Source organism: Hyaena hyaena, unplaced genomic scaffold, assembly GCF_003009895.1.
Source record: "Hyaena hyaena isolate Hyena2069 unplaced genomic scaffold, ASM300989v1 scaffold_544, whole genome shotgun sequence".
In the NCBI taxonomy this organism is placed as follows: Eukaryota; Metazoa; Chordata; class Mammalia; order Carnivora; family Hyaenidae; genus Hyaena; species Hyaena hyaena.
In genome coordinates this window covers 947,110-964,199 of record NW_024081176.1, presented here as the reverse complement: position 1 = coordinate 964,199, position 17,090 = coordinate 947,110, and the positions used below count along the sequence as shown (strand labels likewise).

General features: G+C 39.9%; 1 protein-coding gene across 2 annotated transcripts in view; it reads right to left on the bottom strand.

Moving 5' to 3' along the window:
* Positions 1 to 13,423: 13,423 nt before the first annotated feature.
* SELENOF (selenoprotein F) overlaps positions 13,424 to 17,090 on the bottom strand; it is a 59,748-nt gene continuing 56,081 nt past the window's right edge. The window contains exons 4-5 of one of the 2 annotated variants that reach the window (XM_039255750.1): positions 16,511 to 16,560; positions 13,424 to 14,291 (exon numbers count right to left, since the gene is read on the bottom strand). In XM_039255750.1, coding sequence (XP_039111681.1) covers positions 14,160 to 14,291; positions 16,511 to 16,560 — 182 coding nt within the window. In that variant the 3' untranslated portion in view covers positions 13,424 to 14,159. The remainder of the gene's footprint in view (positions 14,292 to 16,510; positions 16,561 to 17,090) is intronic. The other variant, XM_039255751.1, reaches the window with a different exon arrangement.

Genomic DNA, 17,090 nt, shown 5'->3' with positions numbered 1-17,090 from the left:
TGGATAGCCTCAGTGGTCTAAAGACATGGGACTTCTGTGTTATAGTCATTTCTTGATTATTGACACAAAGCATGTTGATTAAGGTAAACAACACAGTGAATAACAAGTCTTTACATAATGATAACCTCACCAGGAGCGTAGCTACCGTCTGTCCCAGTACCACACTATTACAATCATGTTGGCTGTATCCCTCCTGTTTGCCTTTTCAGTGGAAAAGCCTGTATCTCCCCTTCCACGTCATTCACTTGGCCCATCTCCCCACCCCACCGGTTGGTCTGGCAACTCTCGGTTTGGTCTCTGCACTTAGAGGGTGTGCTTGGCTTTTTTGTTGGTTTGTCTCTTCACTGGTTTTGTGTCTTAGATTCCACAAGAAAAGTGAAGTCCTAGGATATTTGTCTTTCTCATTCTGACTTCCTTCACTGAGCACAGTGCCTTCTGGGTCCATCTTTTTTGTTGGTGATGACATGGGCTCATCTGGTGTGTGTGTGTGTGTGTGTGTGTGTGTGTGTGTGTGTGTCTGTATCTTCTACCCCTGTGTGTAGATAGGTACCGCATCTTCTTTAGCCATTCAGCTATGGATGGACACTTGGATGACTTCTACATCTTGGGTATTGTAAATAATGCTGCAATCATCACAGGGGTCAGGATATCTTTTCAAATTAGTGTTTTTGTTTTCTTGGGCAAATCCTCAGTAGTGCTGTATGCTCTATTTGTTATATTTTGAGGGACCCCCACGCTGTGTTCCACAGTGGCTGCACCAGCTGACACTCTCTCCGACAGGGCATAAATGTTCTCTTTTCTCTGTCTCCTTGCCAACTCTTGTGATTTCTTGTCTTTTGATTCTGGTCATTGTGACAGGGGACAGGCAGTATCTCATGGCAGTTCTGATTTGTATTTCTGAGACAACTGCTGTTGAATATCTCTTCATGTGTCAGGCACAGAAGGACAGCTACCATATGTTTGCACGTATAGGAGGATTAGGAGGAATTTAACGGAGGATCGTGGGGGAGAAGAAGGGGGGAAATGGTGGGGGAGAGGGAGGGAGGCAAACCATGAGAGACTCTTGAATGCTGAGAACAAACTGAGGACTGATGGGTGTGGGGGGGAAGGGGGGAGATGGGCATGGAGGAGGGCACTTGTGGGGATGAGCACTGGGTGTTGTATGGAAACCAATTTGACAATAAACTATTTAAAAAAGAAAAGAATATCTCTTCATGTGTCTGTGGCCCATTTGTACATCTTCTTTGAGACAATGTCTATACATGTTCTCTGGCCATTTTTTAATTGATTGTCTTTTTGGTGTCAAGTTGTACAGGTTCTTTACATATTTTAGACAGAAGGCCTTATCGCATGTGTCCTTTGCATTTGTCTATGCCCATTTTGCCGATTGCCTTTTCATATTGTTGACGGTTTCCTTTGCTGTGCTGAATTTTTTCACACTGGTGTAGCCCAGATAATTGTTTGGTTTTTGCTTTGCTCTGCCTTGCCTGAGGAGCCACAACTAGAAACCTGTCGCTAAGGTTCATGTCAGCAGGCATTGTTGCAAGGTGTTGTGTGTTCGTGCAAGAATTTTCTCATTTCCAGCCTCACATTTGGATCTTGAATCCAGGTTGAGTTTATTTTTGTATTTGATGTGTTTAAAAAAAAAAAAAAAAAAAGTGGTCCTGTTTCATTCTTCTGGACCTGGATGTCTAGTTTTCCCAACACTGTTTATTGTGGCAACTGTCTTCTTCTCCTAGGATATTCTCCCCTTTGTCAGAGATTAATTGACCATATAAGCATGGGTTCATTTCTGGTCTCTCTGTCCTGTTTTGATTCTTTCTTTCTTTCTTTCTTTTTTTTTTTTAATGTTTTTTTATTTATTTCTGAGAGAGAGAGACAGACAGACAGACAGACACAGCATGAACAGGGGAGGGTCAGAGAGAGAGGAAGACATAGAATCCGAAGCAGGCTCCAGGCTCTGAGCTAGCTGTCAGCACAGAGCCCAAAGCGGGGCTCGAACCCATGAACTGTGAGATCATGACCTGAGCAGAAGTCAGACGCTTAACTGACTGAGCCACCCAGCCGCCCCTGTCCTGTTTCGATTCTTGTCACTGCGTGGGATTTGGGATGAGGCTATGTCCAGCTTTGTTTTTTTTGTTCAACAACCATTGCCTCCCTAGAATATATCCCACTTGGTTGTGGTGAATGATCCTTATAATGTGTTGTTACATGTATTTTATTAATATTTGGTTGAGGCTTTTTGTGTCCATATTCATCAGGGATCGGGGCCTGTAGTTTTCTCGTTTCATATGAGGGTAGTGCTGGCCTTGTAGACTGTATTTGAAAGCTTTCCTTCTGCTTCTGTTTTGGGAGTCATTTGAAGAGAATAGAGTAATAAGTCTTTTTTTTTTTTTTTTTAATGTTGGGTAGAATTCACCTGTGATGTCATCTGCTCTTGGAATTTTGTTTAGTTTTGAGTTTGATTACTGACTCAATTCTGTTACTAGGAATTGGGCTGTTCAGAGGTTTTAATTCTTCCTGGTTTAGTTTTGAAAGATTGTATGTTTACTGAAAATTATTCATTTCTTCTGGTGTTCCAATTTTGTTTGCATGTAATTTTTTGTAAGCTTTTACAGCCATCTCTGTTCCTGCAGTGCCACTTCGCCTTTTTCCTATCATAGTGTATTCATGTAGATGTCGTCTTTTTTTTCTGGACTAGTCTGGCACAAGAGTCCTCAGTTTTGGTCCCTTTTATAGAAACAGTCTCTGGTTTAATTGATTCCCCCGTGCCCTCGTTTTCATTGTTATTGTTGTTGTTATTTTTTTCCCTTTTTTGATTTTTTTTCTTAGTGTCTACTTTTTTTTTTGTCTATTCTTTTTTGGTGTAGGATTATATAATTCTTTTGAAAAAAATTTCTCTGGAGGTAGGCATATACCACTTTAAGTATTTTTTTTAGAATTACTCTTGTGTTTCAAAAACTCTGGGGATTTGTGTATTTTCATTCCTCGTGTATTTTTCATCTTAAATTTTCTGTAATTTTTAAATTTTTTTATGATAGTAAAAACTTTTTAAAATGTTTCATTATTTATTTTTGAGAGAGAGAGGTAGAGAGAGACTGAACATGAGCAGGGAGGGGCAGAGAGAGAAAGAGAGAGAGAGAGAGAGAGAGAGAGAGAGACACCCCGAATCCAAAGCAGGCTCCAGGCTCTGAGTTATCAGCACAGAGCCTGACGCCAGGCCTGAACTCAGGAGTGAGATCATGATCTGAGGTGAAGTTGGATGCTTTACCACCTGAGCCACCAGGTGTCCCAAGATTTTCTTTTTAAATCTCTACATACAACATGGGGCCTAGGCCCACGACCCCAAGATCGAGAGTCTCATGTTCTACTGACTGAGCCAGCCAGACACCCCATTTATTAATTTAAATTTCTTCTTGACTTGTTTCTTGTTTAGTAGAATGTTTTTAATTTCTACTGTTTTGTGTGTGTTTTAGTTTTTTTTTTAATTCTAATTTATTTCTAGTTTCCTATCACTGTGTTCAGAATAGATTCATATATCCCTCAATATTAAAATGTATTGACACTTGTTTGTAGCCTATGTTTGATCTGGGGGGTGTTTTGTGTGCACATGAATAGAATGCATATTTCGTCATTTGCCAATGGAATGTTCTATATATATTTGTTAATTCAGTGTGGTCTAACATGTTCTTCAAAAACTTTGTTTCTCTATTGATTTTCTGCCTGGATGATATATCCTGTGATGCATGTAAAGTGTTAACATCTGCTACTATTACTATATTACTGCCAATTTTTCCCTTTAGGTCTGTTAATGTTTGCCTATGTATCTTTGATGCTCACATATTGGGTCCATATTTATTTACAGTTATTAAATCTCCTTTTTGTTTTGAGAATTTTACCAATATGTAATGCCCTTTATTGTCTCTTGTTACAGTCTGTTTTTGAAAGTCTATTTTGTCTGACACAAGGATTGCACCTGTTTTTGGTTTTTCTGCTTCCATTTGCATGGAATATTTTTTTACATCCCTTCACTAGTATGTGTCTTTGGTTTTGACATGAATCTGTTGTATGTAACATATAGACGGGTTATTTTTGTTTTTGTTCATACCCTCACCCTATGTGTTTTGATTGGAGCATTTAGACCATTTATATTTAAAGTAATTTTTGATAACTTTCTACTTATTGCCACTTTATTAATTGCTTTTGGTTACTTTTGTTCTCTGTTCCTTTTATTTTCTCTTGTAATTGAATTTCTATAGTCTTATGCTTTCCTTTCTTTGTTTTATATGGATCCATTATAGGTTTTTCATTTGTGGTTATTGTGAAGTTCATATGTAACATTTTAAGTATATAGCAGTCTGTATTAAGTTGATGCTTATTTAAATTCAACCTTATTTTTAAAAATCCTTTTATGTTTATTTATTTTTTTAAAGCGTTTTTTTTTTAATATTTTTATTTATTTCTAGGAGAGAGAGACAGCGTGAGCAGGGGAGAGTCAGAGAGAGAGGGAGTCACAGACTGAAACAGGCTCCAGGCTCTGAGCTGGCAGTCAGCACAGAGCCCGCCGCGGGGCTCGAACCCACGAACTGTGAGATCATGACCTAAGCGAAAGTCGGACGCTTAACCGACTAAGCCACCCAGGCGCCCCTATGTTTGTTTATTTTTGAGAGAGACAGATCATGAGTGGGGAAGGGGCAGAGAGAGTCACAGAATCTGAAGCAGGCTTCGGACTCCATGCTGTCAGCACAGAGCCCAACGTGGGCCTTGAACTCACGAGTTGTAAGATCATGACCTGAGTCCAAGCCGGATGCTTAATCACTGAGCCACCCAGGCACCCCTCAACCTCATTCTTAACTTTTACTGTTTCCTCTATTTTATGTATATTTTTATATTTATCTTTTTATTTTGTGATTAATCTTAACTAAGTGTCTAGGTATACTTGATTTTACTGTTTGTCTTCACTCATGAGATTTGTTTAGAATTTTCTTCTAACCATGGCCTTTTCTACTTAAAGAAGTTCCTTTAACATTTCTTGTAAGATTGGTTTAGTGTGATGAATTCTTTTAATTTCTGTTTGTCGGGGAAAGCCTTTTTTTTTTCCCCCTATCTCTCTATTCTATATGACAGTCTTGCCAGGTGGAGTATTGTTGGTTGCAGTCTTTTTTTCTTTCAGCACTTTGCAGGTCAGAGGGAGTGGAAAGATATCTAACGTTTATGCTGGAAAAAATCAGCTCCTTGTCCGTATGAGGTTTCTCTTGCATGTTACTAGTTGTTTCTCACTGCTTTTAAAATTCTCCCTTTCTTTTTAATCATTGACATTTTAATTATTATGAGTTGTGGTGTAGAACTCCTAGGGTTTATCTTGCTTGGAACTCTCTGTGCTTTCTCAAGCTGAACACCTTTCCTTCCCTGGGTTAGGGAAGTTTTCAGCTATTATTTTTTTGGAATACATTTTCTTTCCTTTACTCTCTCTTTCCTCCTTTGGGACCCCTATAATGCTAATGTTTCTTCATTTGATGATGTTGTTCAAGAGATCCCTCAACCTCTCCTCATTTAAAAAAATTTAGGGTGTTGGGTGGTTCATTTGGTTAAACAACCAACTCTTGATTTCAGCTCTGGTCATGAGGTCACAGTTCGTTAAATTGAGCCCCGCATCAGGCTCCACACTGACAGCGTGCAGTCTGCTTGGGATTCTTTCTCTCTCTCTCTCTCTCTCTCTGCCCCTCCCCTGCTAGCTTGCATGCGTGTTTCCTCTCAATAATAAATAAACATTTAAAAAAATTTTCTTTTTGGTGATCAGCCTGGGTACTTTCCATTACCTTGTCTTCCCAATCGCTGATGCCTTCTTCTGCATCATCTAATCTCCTGTTGATTCCCTCTAGTGTATTCTTTATTTTCGTGATTGTATTCTTCAACTAATTGGTTTTTTTAATATTTTCTCCATCTCTTTGTTGACGTTCTTCTCTCCAGTCTGGTGAGTTATGACCATTACTTTGTACTCTTTATCAGGTGACTTAGTTATCTCCATTTCCTTTAGTTTTTTTTTTTTTTTTTTCTTTTGGAGGTTTTGTGGTATTTTTTGGGGGGGGATATTCTTTTCTCATTTTGCTCGACTTTCTGTGTTTCTATGAATTAGGTGGAACAGCTACTTCTAAAACGGAAAGAAAGAACAGCCTGTGTATGGTGGAGACCGTCTGGGCCTGGTGACTGCTGTTGGCTGCCTGAGCCGTGGCGGGTTGGACTGGGGGTTTTGGGGCACTCCCTGCTGGGGCTACCCTGCTGGGGTGGTCAGAGCTGAAGTGGGCATGGGCTAGTGTAGACCCAGGGCTCTCCCCTGAGGGGGCCCTGGCAGGAGCAGGACAGGTGACACAGAAGTGGGTGTAAGCCAGTGGGTCTCGGGGCTCTGCACTGAGGATGTTTTGACAGCACAGCTGAAGTTGGTGCAAGTCAGGTTGTCCTGGGGTGTTTAGTGCAGGAGCAGCCTGGTGGGTGCCTGAAGCTGAACTGGATATGGTGCAGGGGGTCCAGGGCCCTCCACACAGGGGGTATTCTGGCAGGGGGGCAGGAGCCCAGGCAGGCTTGGGCTGAGGAGTCCCAGGAAGGAAGGCATCCTGGTGGGATCGTTAGAGTAAAAATAGCTATGAGCGGGGAGTTCCCGGGGTGCTCTGTGCCAATATTGTCCTGGCAAGCTGTCTGGAGGCAAAGTGGCGTGGGCCTGCAGCGTTCCAGGGTGCTTCGTACATGTGTCACCTCAGCAAGACAGCTCGAGGTGTAGTGAGTGCAGACCAGGATTGTCCAGACGTGTGCTTTTCTATAACTCCTTGGTGGAATGGCTCGGGCTGGTGTGGGCTGGGGCCCAGAGCTCCCTGAGATGGTAGGTTGGCCAGGGGGTCCAGACCCTGCTCCTGTCTGCACTGTCAGGTGGAGGGAAAGGTAAACTTGGGTGCTTGCCAGCCCTCTGACCGAGAGTTCCAGCAGCTCCTTAGCCATTTGGTGCAGTTCTAGGGCTGGATTCTTTACGTTCTAATTGTGTTTTAAAACTACAGTTTTTTTCCCCCTGTGCCCTGGAGTGTCAAGGGCTTCCTGAGGCGACAGGTGCCCAGAGTTAGCTCCCATCTGTACTATCAAGGTGAAGGGGAAAGGTAAACTATGTTACTCACTAGCCCCTCTGACCTGGACAGAGTTCTAGCATCTCCCCCACCATTTGGTAGAGATGTAGGCCGATTCCTTTACATTTTAGTTGCCCTTTTAAACGGAGCCTTTCCTCCTGTGCCCCAGGGCCGATGAACTGTTCGTGGTTCCTCTGTACCTTCTCCCCCCACTGCAGTTTGCAGAATCAGGTGTTGGGGGCTCTTTGCTACTGTGTCTCCATCACACTTGGCCTTCCCTACGTGGTCTATCTTTTATTGCGCAGAAGCTGCAGGCAGCAATTCTTTAGGTTGAATTGCTCTATAAACAGGTGTAGATGTGGTATGTCCGTAGAGGATAGGAGTTCAGAGCCCTCCTATGTTGACATCTTGGACTGGAGAACTACCTGTGTTGCAATCTTGAGGCAGGATTCCTTCTACTTCAGGAAACCTGATTCTTTGTTAGGGCCTTCAAATGGTTACAGCTATTAATCACATTTAAAAAGTACCTTTATAGCAATATCTAGTGTTTGAGTAATCTGGGTACCATAGGCTGGCCATTTTGACCCGTCACAAGAAGGAATGTTGGCGATTTAAAACAAATTCTCATTAATATTCATGAATGTTTATTTATACCAATTACAAGTAAGGTGACTAGATAAACAGAATTATAGAATTGTGCTGGGAGAGTGGGCAGGTGTCTTACATCAGGTTTGTTTTAAGTTTGGGAGTGTCGTGTGTGATGCTAACTTAGAGATGTTCATGTTGCTTTGAAAATCAGCAGTTCAAAACTGACAGAGTTGCTTTGCTCTAATTAGAAGTCTGAGAGGCAAGTTTTATTTAATTTTTTAAGTTTATTTTAGAGAGTGTGCATGCATGAATCAGGAAGGGAGGGCGGGCACGTGAGAGTGCCCGAGCAGGCTCTACACTGTCAGCATGGAGCCCAACACAGGTCTTGAACTCTCAAACTGTGAGATCATGACCTGAGCTGAAATTAAGAGTGGGATGCTTAACCGACTGAGCCACCTAGGCACCCCAAGAAGCAAGTTTTTAATCCTTAGGAATGCCTGACCTAGACCTAGAGCCATATGTAGAAACTAAGAATTTCTCAAACAGTGCTAAAAACAAGTATGAAATGAGAAAAATACCCCGTAAGGCAAAAGAAAAACACTTAAAAAAGAGGGGGGTGCAGAAAAGAAAGATCATCTAAATGCACTGGATTATAGATGAGCAGGTGCGATGGTTTTAAAACCTGGCTCCAAAAATCTTTTGACACTTCTCCACTGGGTTTCTCCTTCCCCTGAAGCTAAGCTCTGTGACTGCTTGACCTATAGACTGTGGTAGAAGTGACATCATTTTGGGACCCAGGCCTTGAGAAATGGGGTTTGCACTTCCTGCTTCTTAGAAGGATGCTTGCTTTCAAAACCCAGGCACCATGGTGTGAGGAAGCCTACACAGCGTGACAGAAAAGAATTTACAGCCAGTGCCAGTTTGCCCCCTCAGAGTGACCCATCTTGGAAGTGGAGCCTCTTGCCCCAGTTGAGCTAGTCCAGCTGATGCCTGGTAGAGCAGAAATGAGCTGCCCTCACTGCGCCCTGCCCTAAGGACATATTTGTGAGCAGAATAATTATGGTTTTAAGCCACTTAAGCTTAAGTTTTGGTGTCCTTTGTTACGCACCAAAAGAAACTAGACTAGATGCTTGGTTGGGATCTGGTGGGTATGTGGGGTAAGGGCTAGCTAATACCAAGTGGGTAGGCACAGGGCAGTGATGGACAGAGATTTCATTCTGTATGGAAAAGAACTGAGAATTCTGTATTGTTGTTTAAGGTAGATGAGTTACTCAGGAACACATAGAAACCAGATCAGCCTATCGGTGTCCAGACGTTCAAGCCAGGAAAGAAGAAATGGCCGGGATCATTGACTTCAGAATCTTGAGTGGCAAACAGGATAGTCTAGTTCGGTATTCATGGCATCGGGGCACTCATGATGTGAAAGATCAGGCAACCGGAACCAGGGACTTGGGTGAAAAGTCTGAGTATTGGAGGAGCTCGCACCAGGCCTAAGAACTCTGGTAACAGTTACAATGGAGGTGGTGACAGAAAAGGCTTCGATATTGAGTCAAACAGCTCCAAGGCTAGAGCTCCACAGTCTTTCACTAGAGCTAGAATTGAGATTTGTGTTTAGCCGAAAGATGGCACAGAGGAATGCCCAAGTGTAGTGTGAACTAAGACACTTCCTTCGTTCACATAATTCGTGAATATTTTAAGAATCCTTTTAGTATGTATGCAAAAGAATACTGGACTCAAAGCAAGTTGTATACTAAAGGTTCCTGAAGTGAAAGCTAAGTGTTTATATAGGCATGAATATTTGTTGATTGTTCACGACCTTTAGAGTTGACCTTATTAGATTTTGTCATTCCCCGGCTCAAGGTTTTATTCTGGGAGCAACTTAGAATACAGCTCAATTCTTAGGATGACATGTATTGGATCCTACCTGCCTCCCTTCATGACCTCATTTCTACTACCCTTTCCCCTGGTTAACTGGTTTCCAGACACCCTCGCCTTCTTTCAGGTATGTGGTTTCCAGGCTTTTGACTAAGTCAGGATCTTTGCACACGTTCTCCCTTCTGACTGGAAGACATTTTAATTCACTCTATACCTGGATGGCTTCTGTCTATATTTTAGGCCTCAGTTTAAATATGTCTTTCAGAGATCCCACAGCTCACTAGTTTCCTTTGTAGTTCTTTTCTAGTAACTTTTTCTTCATTACTTTTACCATAATAAAAAAAATTTATACTTTAATTGTTGCCTCTCATTAGAATGTGACCTCTCCTAGATGTGGGGACATTAGTTTTTTTAATGACTGGGCTGGGAAAGAGAAAAATGAAATCCAGTAAAGTGACAGTAGGGTAGGTAAAATTAAGAGAACGTGAAGAACTAAAAAACAATTAGTCTGAAGATGGGTTAATGGAGGGCAGAGCATTTAACACATCTCGGTAGCCCCTGATGATGAGACTAAGATGTGTACGCTTAATGAGGGATCAAGAAATTTAGGACCTACAGAAAGTGGAACCCTGTACATTTGCTGGTGGGCATGTAAAACGGGGTAGCTGCTTTGGAAAAGTTTGTGCCTCAAAAAGTTAAACACAGATAGTATGACTCAGCAGTTCCCTTCCTAGTAATAGATCTAAAAGGAATGAAAGTTATTTCTATACACAAACTTATACATGGGTACATATAGCTACATTATTCGCAACAGCCCCAAAGTGGAAACAACTCCAATGCCTACCAGATAATAGATAAAATATCGTATAGTCAAAGAATCTTGGCCATAATAAGGAATGAAGTACTGATGATACATGCTGTAATATGGATAAGCCTTCAGGACATACTGAAGGAAGAACCTCAGACAATGGCCACATACTGGATGATTCCATTTATATGAAATATCTGAACAGGAAATCCCACAGGGACAGAAAAGTAGGATTAGTTGTTGTCAGGGCTGGGAGTCAGGGGGTGTGGGAGTCACTGTCGATAGGTATAGGATTTCTTTTTGAGATGATGAAAATGTTCTAAATTTAGATAGTGGGTGATGTTTGCACAATTCTGTGAATATACTAAAAAAAACCCCACTGAACTGCATACTCTGGGTAAATTTCAAATGTGAGTTGTATCTCAATAAAAATGTAAAGTTATAGTCCATTTCCAGTGTTCATGGTAGTTCTATGAAGTTGCTGCAAAGCTGAATTTACAGAGAACAGACCATTGCCCTCAAGGGACCTACAGGCAGGGTTAAGTTCTTGGAAGCGTTTAGTCACAAAATTGTCACCCTGTTTGCGCTCTGGTGTTTTAAAAGGCTGGATCACCAACAGAAAGCCACAAAATACAAAAAATGTGGCATTAGACTATGAAAAGGCTATTTGTCTACAGCATGAGAGCTAACACAGGGCCAGAGTGTCACTTGTTTGACCTTAGCTAGGAAAGTGTGCATGGGGGGATTCCAATTTTTTGCTGCTCTGCCCACAGCTGTGAATGACTTCCAAAGTGCCTTGAGTATTAGGATTGTGGGGTTATAGATAATTTTATTAAAAACTTCTTAAAAAATGCTTAATTTTGAGACCGAGAAGCGGGGAGGGGCAGAGAGAGAGGGGGAGACACAGGATCTGAAGCAGGCTCCAGGCTCTGAGCTAGCTGTCAGCACAGGGCCTGATGCGGGACTCGAACTCCCAAACTGCAAAACCATGACCTGAGCCGAAGCCAGATGCTTAACTGACTGAGCCACCCAAATGCCCTTAAAATATTTTATTTAATCAGCAAAAGTCTAGTGTGAATTTTTGAGCACAAATGCAGGCCTTCTCCCAGAACAAGTCCTCTGTCATCACACAATGTAATTAAAATGTACTTTAGAATGTTCTCAAGTAAAAGGAATACTTAGTTTTGCTCATATCTGGAGACTGTACTCCTCCTTTCCATTTGTTTCCATGTACAGGTAAGGCTGATTTTCCTTCCCAAAGTTCTGCAGTATTTGCTTTCAAAAGTATTTTCTGCATTTTATTATCTTTTTTAAGCCTCAAATCCTCTTAAAACAGGAAATGCTAGTTTTTGCTCATAGTTCCTTTTATGAGGCTTTTGCCAAATTCAGGAAGTTAGAGAGAAACTGTTTTAGGTTATATGTAACATTTTGGCAGGGGGAACAAACATAAATATAGTATTCGTATTTGTGAACCTGAATAAGCTTAAATGTCAGAACTGGGTGACAATATGATAGTTTGTGGATCAGTATTTCTCTTTCCTGGTAGTCATTTCTTTTTTTTTTTTTTTTTAAATTTTTTTTTATGTTTTATTTATTTCTAGGGGAGAGAGAGACAGCGTGAGCAGGGGAGGGTCAGAGAGAGAGGGAGTCACAGACTGAAACAGGCTCCAGGTTCTGAGCTGGCAGTCAGCACAGAGCCCGACGCGGGGCTCGAACCCACGAACCGCGAGATCATGACCTAAGCGAAAGTCGGACGCTTAACCGACTAAGCCACCCAGGCGCCCCTCCTGGTAGTCATTTCTTTTTTAAAAGGGTTTTCAGGTGTTCTTTGGTTGGAATTGGTGAAAAAGTCAGAATTGGCTGACTCAGTGAACCTCCCAATTAAAATAGTGGAGCTTGGTGGAAACATGATTATTTATCAACTCAGGATCTTCAGGCTCTAAGATCCTATGTGGTTCTTTAGCCTCCTTTGATCTCTCCTAATAATTTGAATACAGTAACTTAAAAGCACTTGTTTTTTTTTTTTTTTTTTTTAAAAGCACTTGTTTTTTAAACGAATGCCAGATACTCATTTAATTGGCTCTCCCTGTCCAATTAGAGTCCTGTGCCAATCTTGAAATTTCACCCCTTCTGTTCATCTGTATGTGGAAGCACCTCCTTGCGCTATTTTTTCCACCGTCCATGACTGGCTTCATCTTCCTCTTCACTTCCTCTGTTCTGAAGTAGCCACAGCCGCTGGGGGTTAGTGCCACACTAGCCAGGTCTTGCACGATCACAATGATGGTTCTTCCCATTACTCTAAATGATCAAAAGTAGAGCATAGTCTGTTTGCCAAGACTTCTCATATTTTAATTAACCAACCTGCCTAGGGTTTATGCTCTTCATGGCTATCCAAATATACTTAATTTAAAATAGGACAGGATACAAAGATGCTAGTAAAACTTAATAACCAATCTCTATTAAAAATATTCTACATGTATTTTCTGGTAGAGCTGTCTTTACAGACTTCCAAATATTCCTAAAATGGCTTAATTCTTGATTTTTTTCCTAAAGTTTCTTCATTAAAATAATTTATCCTGAGATTAAGCTGACATAAGATTTTGATGAATGTTGTTCTGAGTGAACCACCAAATAGAGGGTCAAGCAACAAAAATTTTTTAAAAAATGTTTTTTGTGAGACAGTGTGAACACACATGGCAAGGGAAACAGAATCCCAAGCAGGCTCCAGGCTCAGCACAGAGCCTGTTGTGGGGTGGGGCTTGAACTCCCAAACCATGAGAGGAAGACCTGAGCCACTGAAGTGCCCCAAGAAAAATAATTTTTAATAGTGCATAAAATTTCTGGATTTTGAGAAGATATTAAAAATGTGTTTATAGATGAAAGCACTTCTGAGACATAAAGAATTGTAAGACAAGTATAAAGCAACATTACCCACAATAAAAAGTTATGAGTTTCAAACAGTGTAGCCATTTTAATATTTTTATAAAAAAGGGAGGGACTTCTATGAAAAAAACAAACATGAAAAACAAATCAGAATCGCAAATTCTCATTGATTTCTGAAACTTTATTTATATTTTGGTCTTAAAAATGGTCATTTCTTAATTGACTTCTGTAAGAAGGTAAAGCACAAAAATTTGCTAAATATCAGATCCACACAAATCCTCATGAAGGTTTCCTATGTAGTCTTCATTAATGCAAATCTTTGTGAATGTTTCATTCTTACTGTAGATCTTGAATCTGTTTTACAATAATGAAGCCATAAAGTTTTAATGCAACACATTCATTATAAACTCTAACATTTCTATTAAAAGGAAAGCTGGGTAATACAAAAATATGAAAGAATCTGAGAAGCAAGCAATCTGCTGAGGCTCAGTATATCTTATTTGCTTTGCAGTTTTTTTTGCATTTCAGAGAGCACACAGCACATGCACGAGGCACAGTAATCCTCTCCCTTATTAACTTCCCTGATTTAAAAATTTGTTGTTTGTAGAACTGGACCAATTATTAAACTATCATTTGCCTGATTAACCACAGGTCTATTACAAAGCATTTTGTTAGTGGTGTCAACAACTCTAGGAGAGTGGAATTTTATTAAAAATGGGCTTCGTTAAGCCTGCCAGCTCCTGAGGTAACATGGGCTGTGCGGCCACTACACTGCTAATTAGATGTTTAATGCCTCATGGAAAAAGACTGAAGGAAGCAAAACTAAAATATTCTCTAGGTACTGTAATATTTCATTTGCTAAAGTAACAAAGGATAGGACAAGAGTTAAGCAAGATTTATATGCGTTCCAATTTTTCACTCAGGAATTCTTCTACACTGTCTGTGTTCCACTTGAGGATGCTTAGTTCTTCAGCAATGTTCCCGTTGTCGTCCAAAAGCTTTAAAACAGGGTCTGAACCACGAACATACTACAAAAACAGAAGGAGATCATTATTAGCTGCTTAGAGGAGGCTTCTCAGCCTCAACCAAAACCCAAACCAATTCAATCCAGCTTCACCCAATAAAACTAAGGCTTGTAAATAGGACGTCACAACAGCCCTTACACGGGATTTCAAAAAAAGAGAAAATTACATTTACCTCTAAAAAGAAAAACCCCTGTTGGCAGAAAGATCATTTGAGATTTAAGGTTCTTAAATGTAACAAGTATTTACTGCATACACAATACACTTAACTCCAGCTGAGGTTAAAACCTAGAGGAGGCAGACAAGTTCCAAATGAGAATGATTCTAAGTAGGCTGTGCACACAAATTATCAGAATTCTGTACTGGGTTTTAAATTTTAAGAAGTCCAATGACTTTTTAAAAAAATTGTGATTAGTTTATAATTAGGCTGGATTCTGAAACTTCAGACCCGCTAGTTGATTTTAGTATTTTGAGAGAACAGAAATTATAATTCTGACTAAATGTGATCAACACGATCAACAAAATGATCCCAATTCATTACAAACTCAATCTTCACTGCTAAATTAAGCAGAACTACGTAACTAAAATGTAGCAGTGATGATGAAAGCAGCTCTTAGACTTTCTTTCAGCAATTTATGCTTTAGTGTTCTAGGCTGTGAGCTCTAGAGCTGGAGACAAGCTCTGATGTGATTACCAACATTTGGTACAGTCTCAACCCACTTGTGTAGTTTAGAAATATAGGCTGTCTATGTTAATGAATCAAGAACAACACGTAACCATTTTTGGTTAGATTATCTACAAGTTATTTTAAAAGATTTAACTATTCAAAAACTCACCTTAGTTTACAGAAGATAAAGATTTATGTAGAAGGTTGTTGTAAAAATCCTCAGCAAAGGATTAAATCTAACAATGCATAAAGGAATCATATGCTCTGGCCAATTTGGATTTATTCCAGACATACAAGCCTGGCTCAACATTTGAGAATCATTTAATGTAATATATCACCCCCAATAGGCTAAAAAGGAAAAATACATTGGTAGATGCAGAAAAAGGCCTCCAATCACATGCTTCAACATGGATGAACCTTGGGGCCATTATGCTAAATGAAATAAGTCAGCCATGAAAGGACAAATATTGCATGATTCAATTCCTATAAAGTAGTGAAAATCACAAAGTAGAAGGGGGGTTAGCCAAGGGGTGGGAGGAGGAGAGAGGAATTAGTGGTTTATGGGTATAGAGTTTATTTTGCCAGATGAAAAAATTCTAGAGATCTGTTGCACAACAATGTGAGTATACTTTACTGAACTGTTTTTTATAAATAGTTAAGATGGTAAATTTAATGTTATGTATTTATCACAAACTTTTAAAGAGTAGGCTAAAGATAAACAGATATACTAAAGAAGATAAACTGATGGCAAATAAGCTTATGAAACAATGCTCAATTAGGGAATTGCAAATTAAAACGATGATACAGTACTATGCACTTATTAGAGTGGCTAAAATGCAAAGCACTGACAATACTTAATGCTTGTGAGGATGAGGAGTCCCAGAAACTCTCATCATAACTAGTGGGAATGTAACATGATACAGCCACTTTAGAAGACAGTTGGGAATTTCTTATAAAGTTAAACAGACTTACTATATGACCCAGCAACTGTGTTTCTAGGTAATTACCAAAAATTGGAAGTGACCAAGATGTCCTTCCATTGGTGAATATAAGAACAAATGTTGGAATATAAGATTCCAACCATATGACATTCTGAAAAAGGTGACACTACAGAGATGGGAAGATCAGTGGTCACCAGGGGCCTGGGCCAGGGGCAGGGAGGAGGTATGAAGAGGCAGAGCACAGGAGAGTTTTAGAGCAATGAAACGATTCTGTAGGATACTGTAATGGTACACACATGGTACTATATATATTTGGCAAAACTCTTAGAACTACACTACAGAAAAAATAAACCCTAATGCAAACTACAAAATTTATTAATACTGTATCAATATTGGTTCATCAATTGTACCACATAAATGTAAGATGTTAATAAGGGAAATGGGGATGGGGGTAAGGTGTGAATAGGGAGGGACTGTATACAGACAGGAGCAGTGTATTTTTGGATCAGTTTTTCTGTAAACCTAAAATTGCTGTAAGATATTACAAAAGCTATTCAAATATTTTAATTAAAAAAAAAATACTGAAAAAAAAAAAGACTCCATTAAAATCCTCTTACCTTGATTTGTAGTCCTCTGAATAGTTTGGGTTTATCACTCCTGACAAAAGCTTAAGAAAGAAAAAGATTCAAATTGGTCACTTCCAATCTAGTTACAAACATTAATACAAAAAGCACAAATATACTCAATAAAACATTAGATCTCTACAAAAAAACTAAGGAAATTAAAACCTGTAAATAAGTGGAAAGGCATATTATTCAATGGGAAGAATAAATATTTTAAGATGCTATTCCAAACTAGTCAAAATCTCAAATTCTAACGGAATTCTGAGGTCTTAACAAAATGGCAGTAAACCTCTGTGATAAAAGTGTAAGAAGTCAGGGTAGTTTAGAAAAAGTGAAATATGGGAGGAGAATCTGTTCCATTGCTAAAATACTATGTGACACTGATAAAGAACAGTAAAACAGATGACAAAATCTAGAGTGATTCAAGTCAGAGGGAAGGAGAGAAAGGGTGTGTGTGTGTGTGTGTGTGTGTGTGTGTGTGTGTGTGTGTGTGTGTGTGTGTGTGTGTGTGTGTGTGTGTCTGTCTGTCTGTCTGTCAGGGGTGCGTGTATGAATTATTCAGAACCTTGGAGGG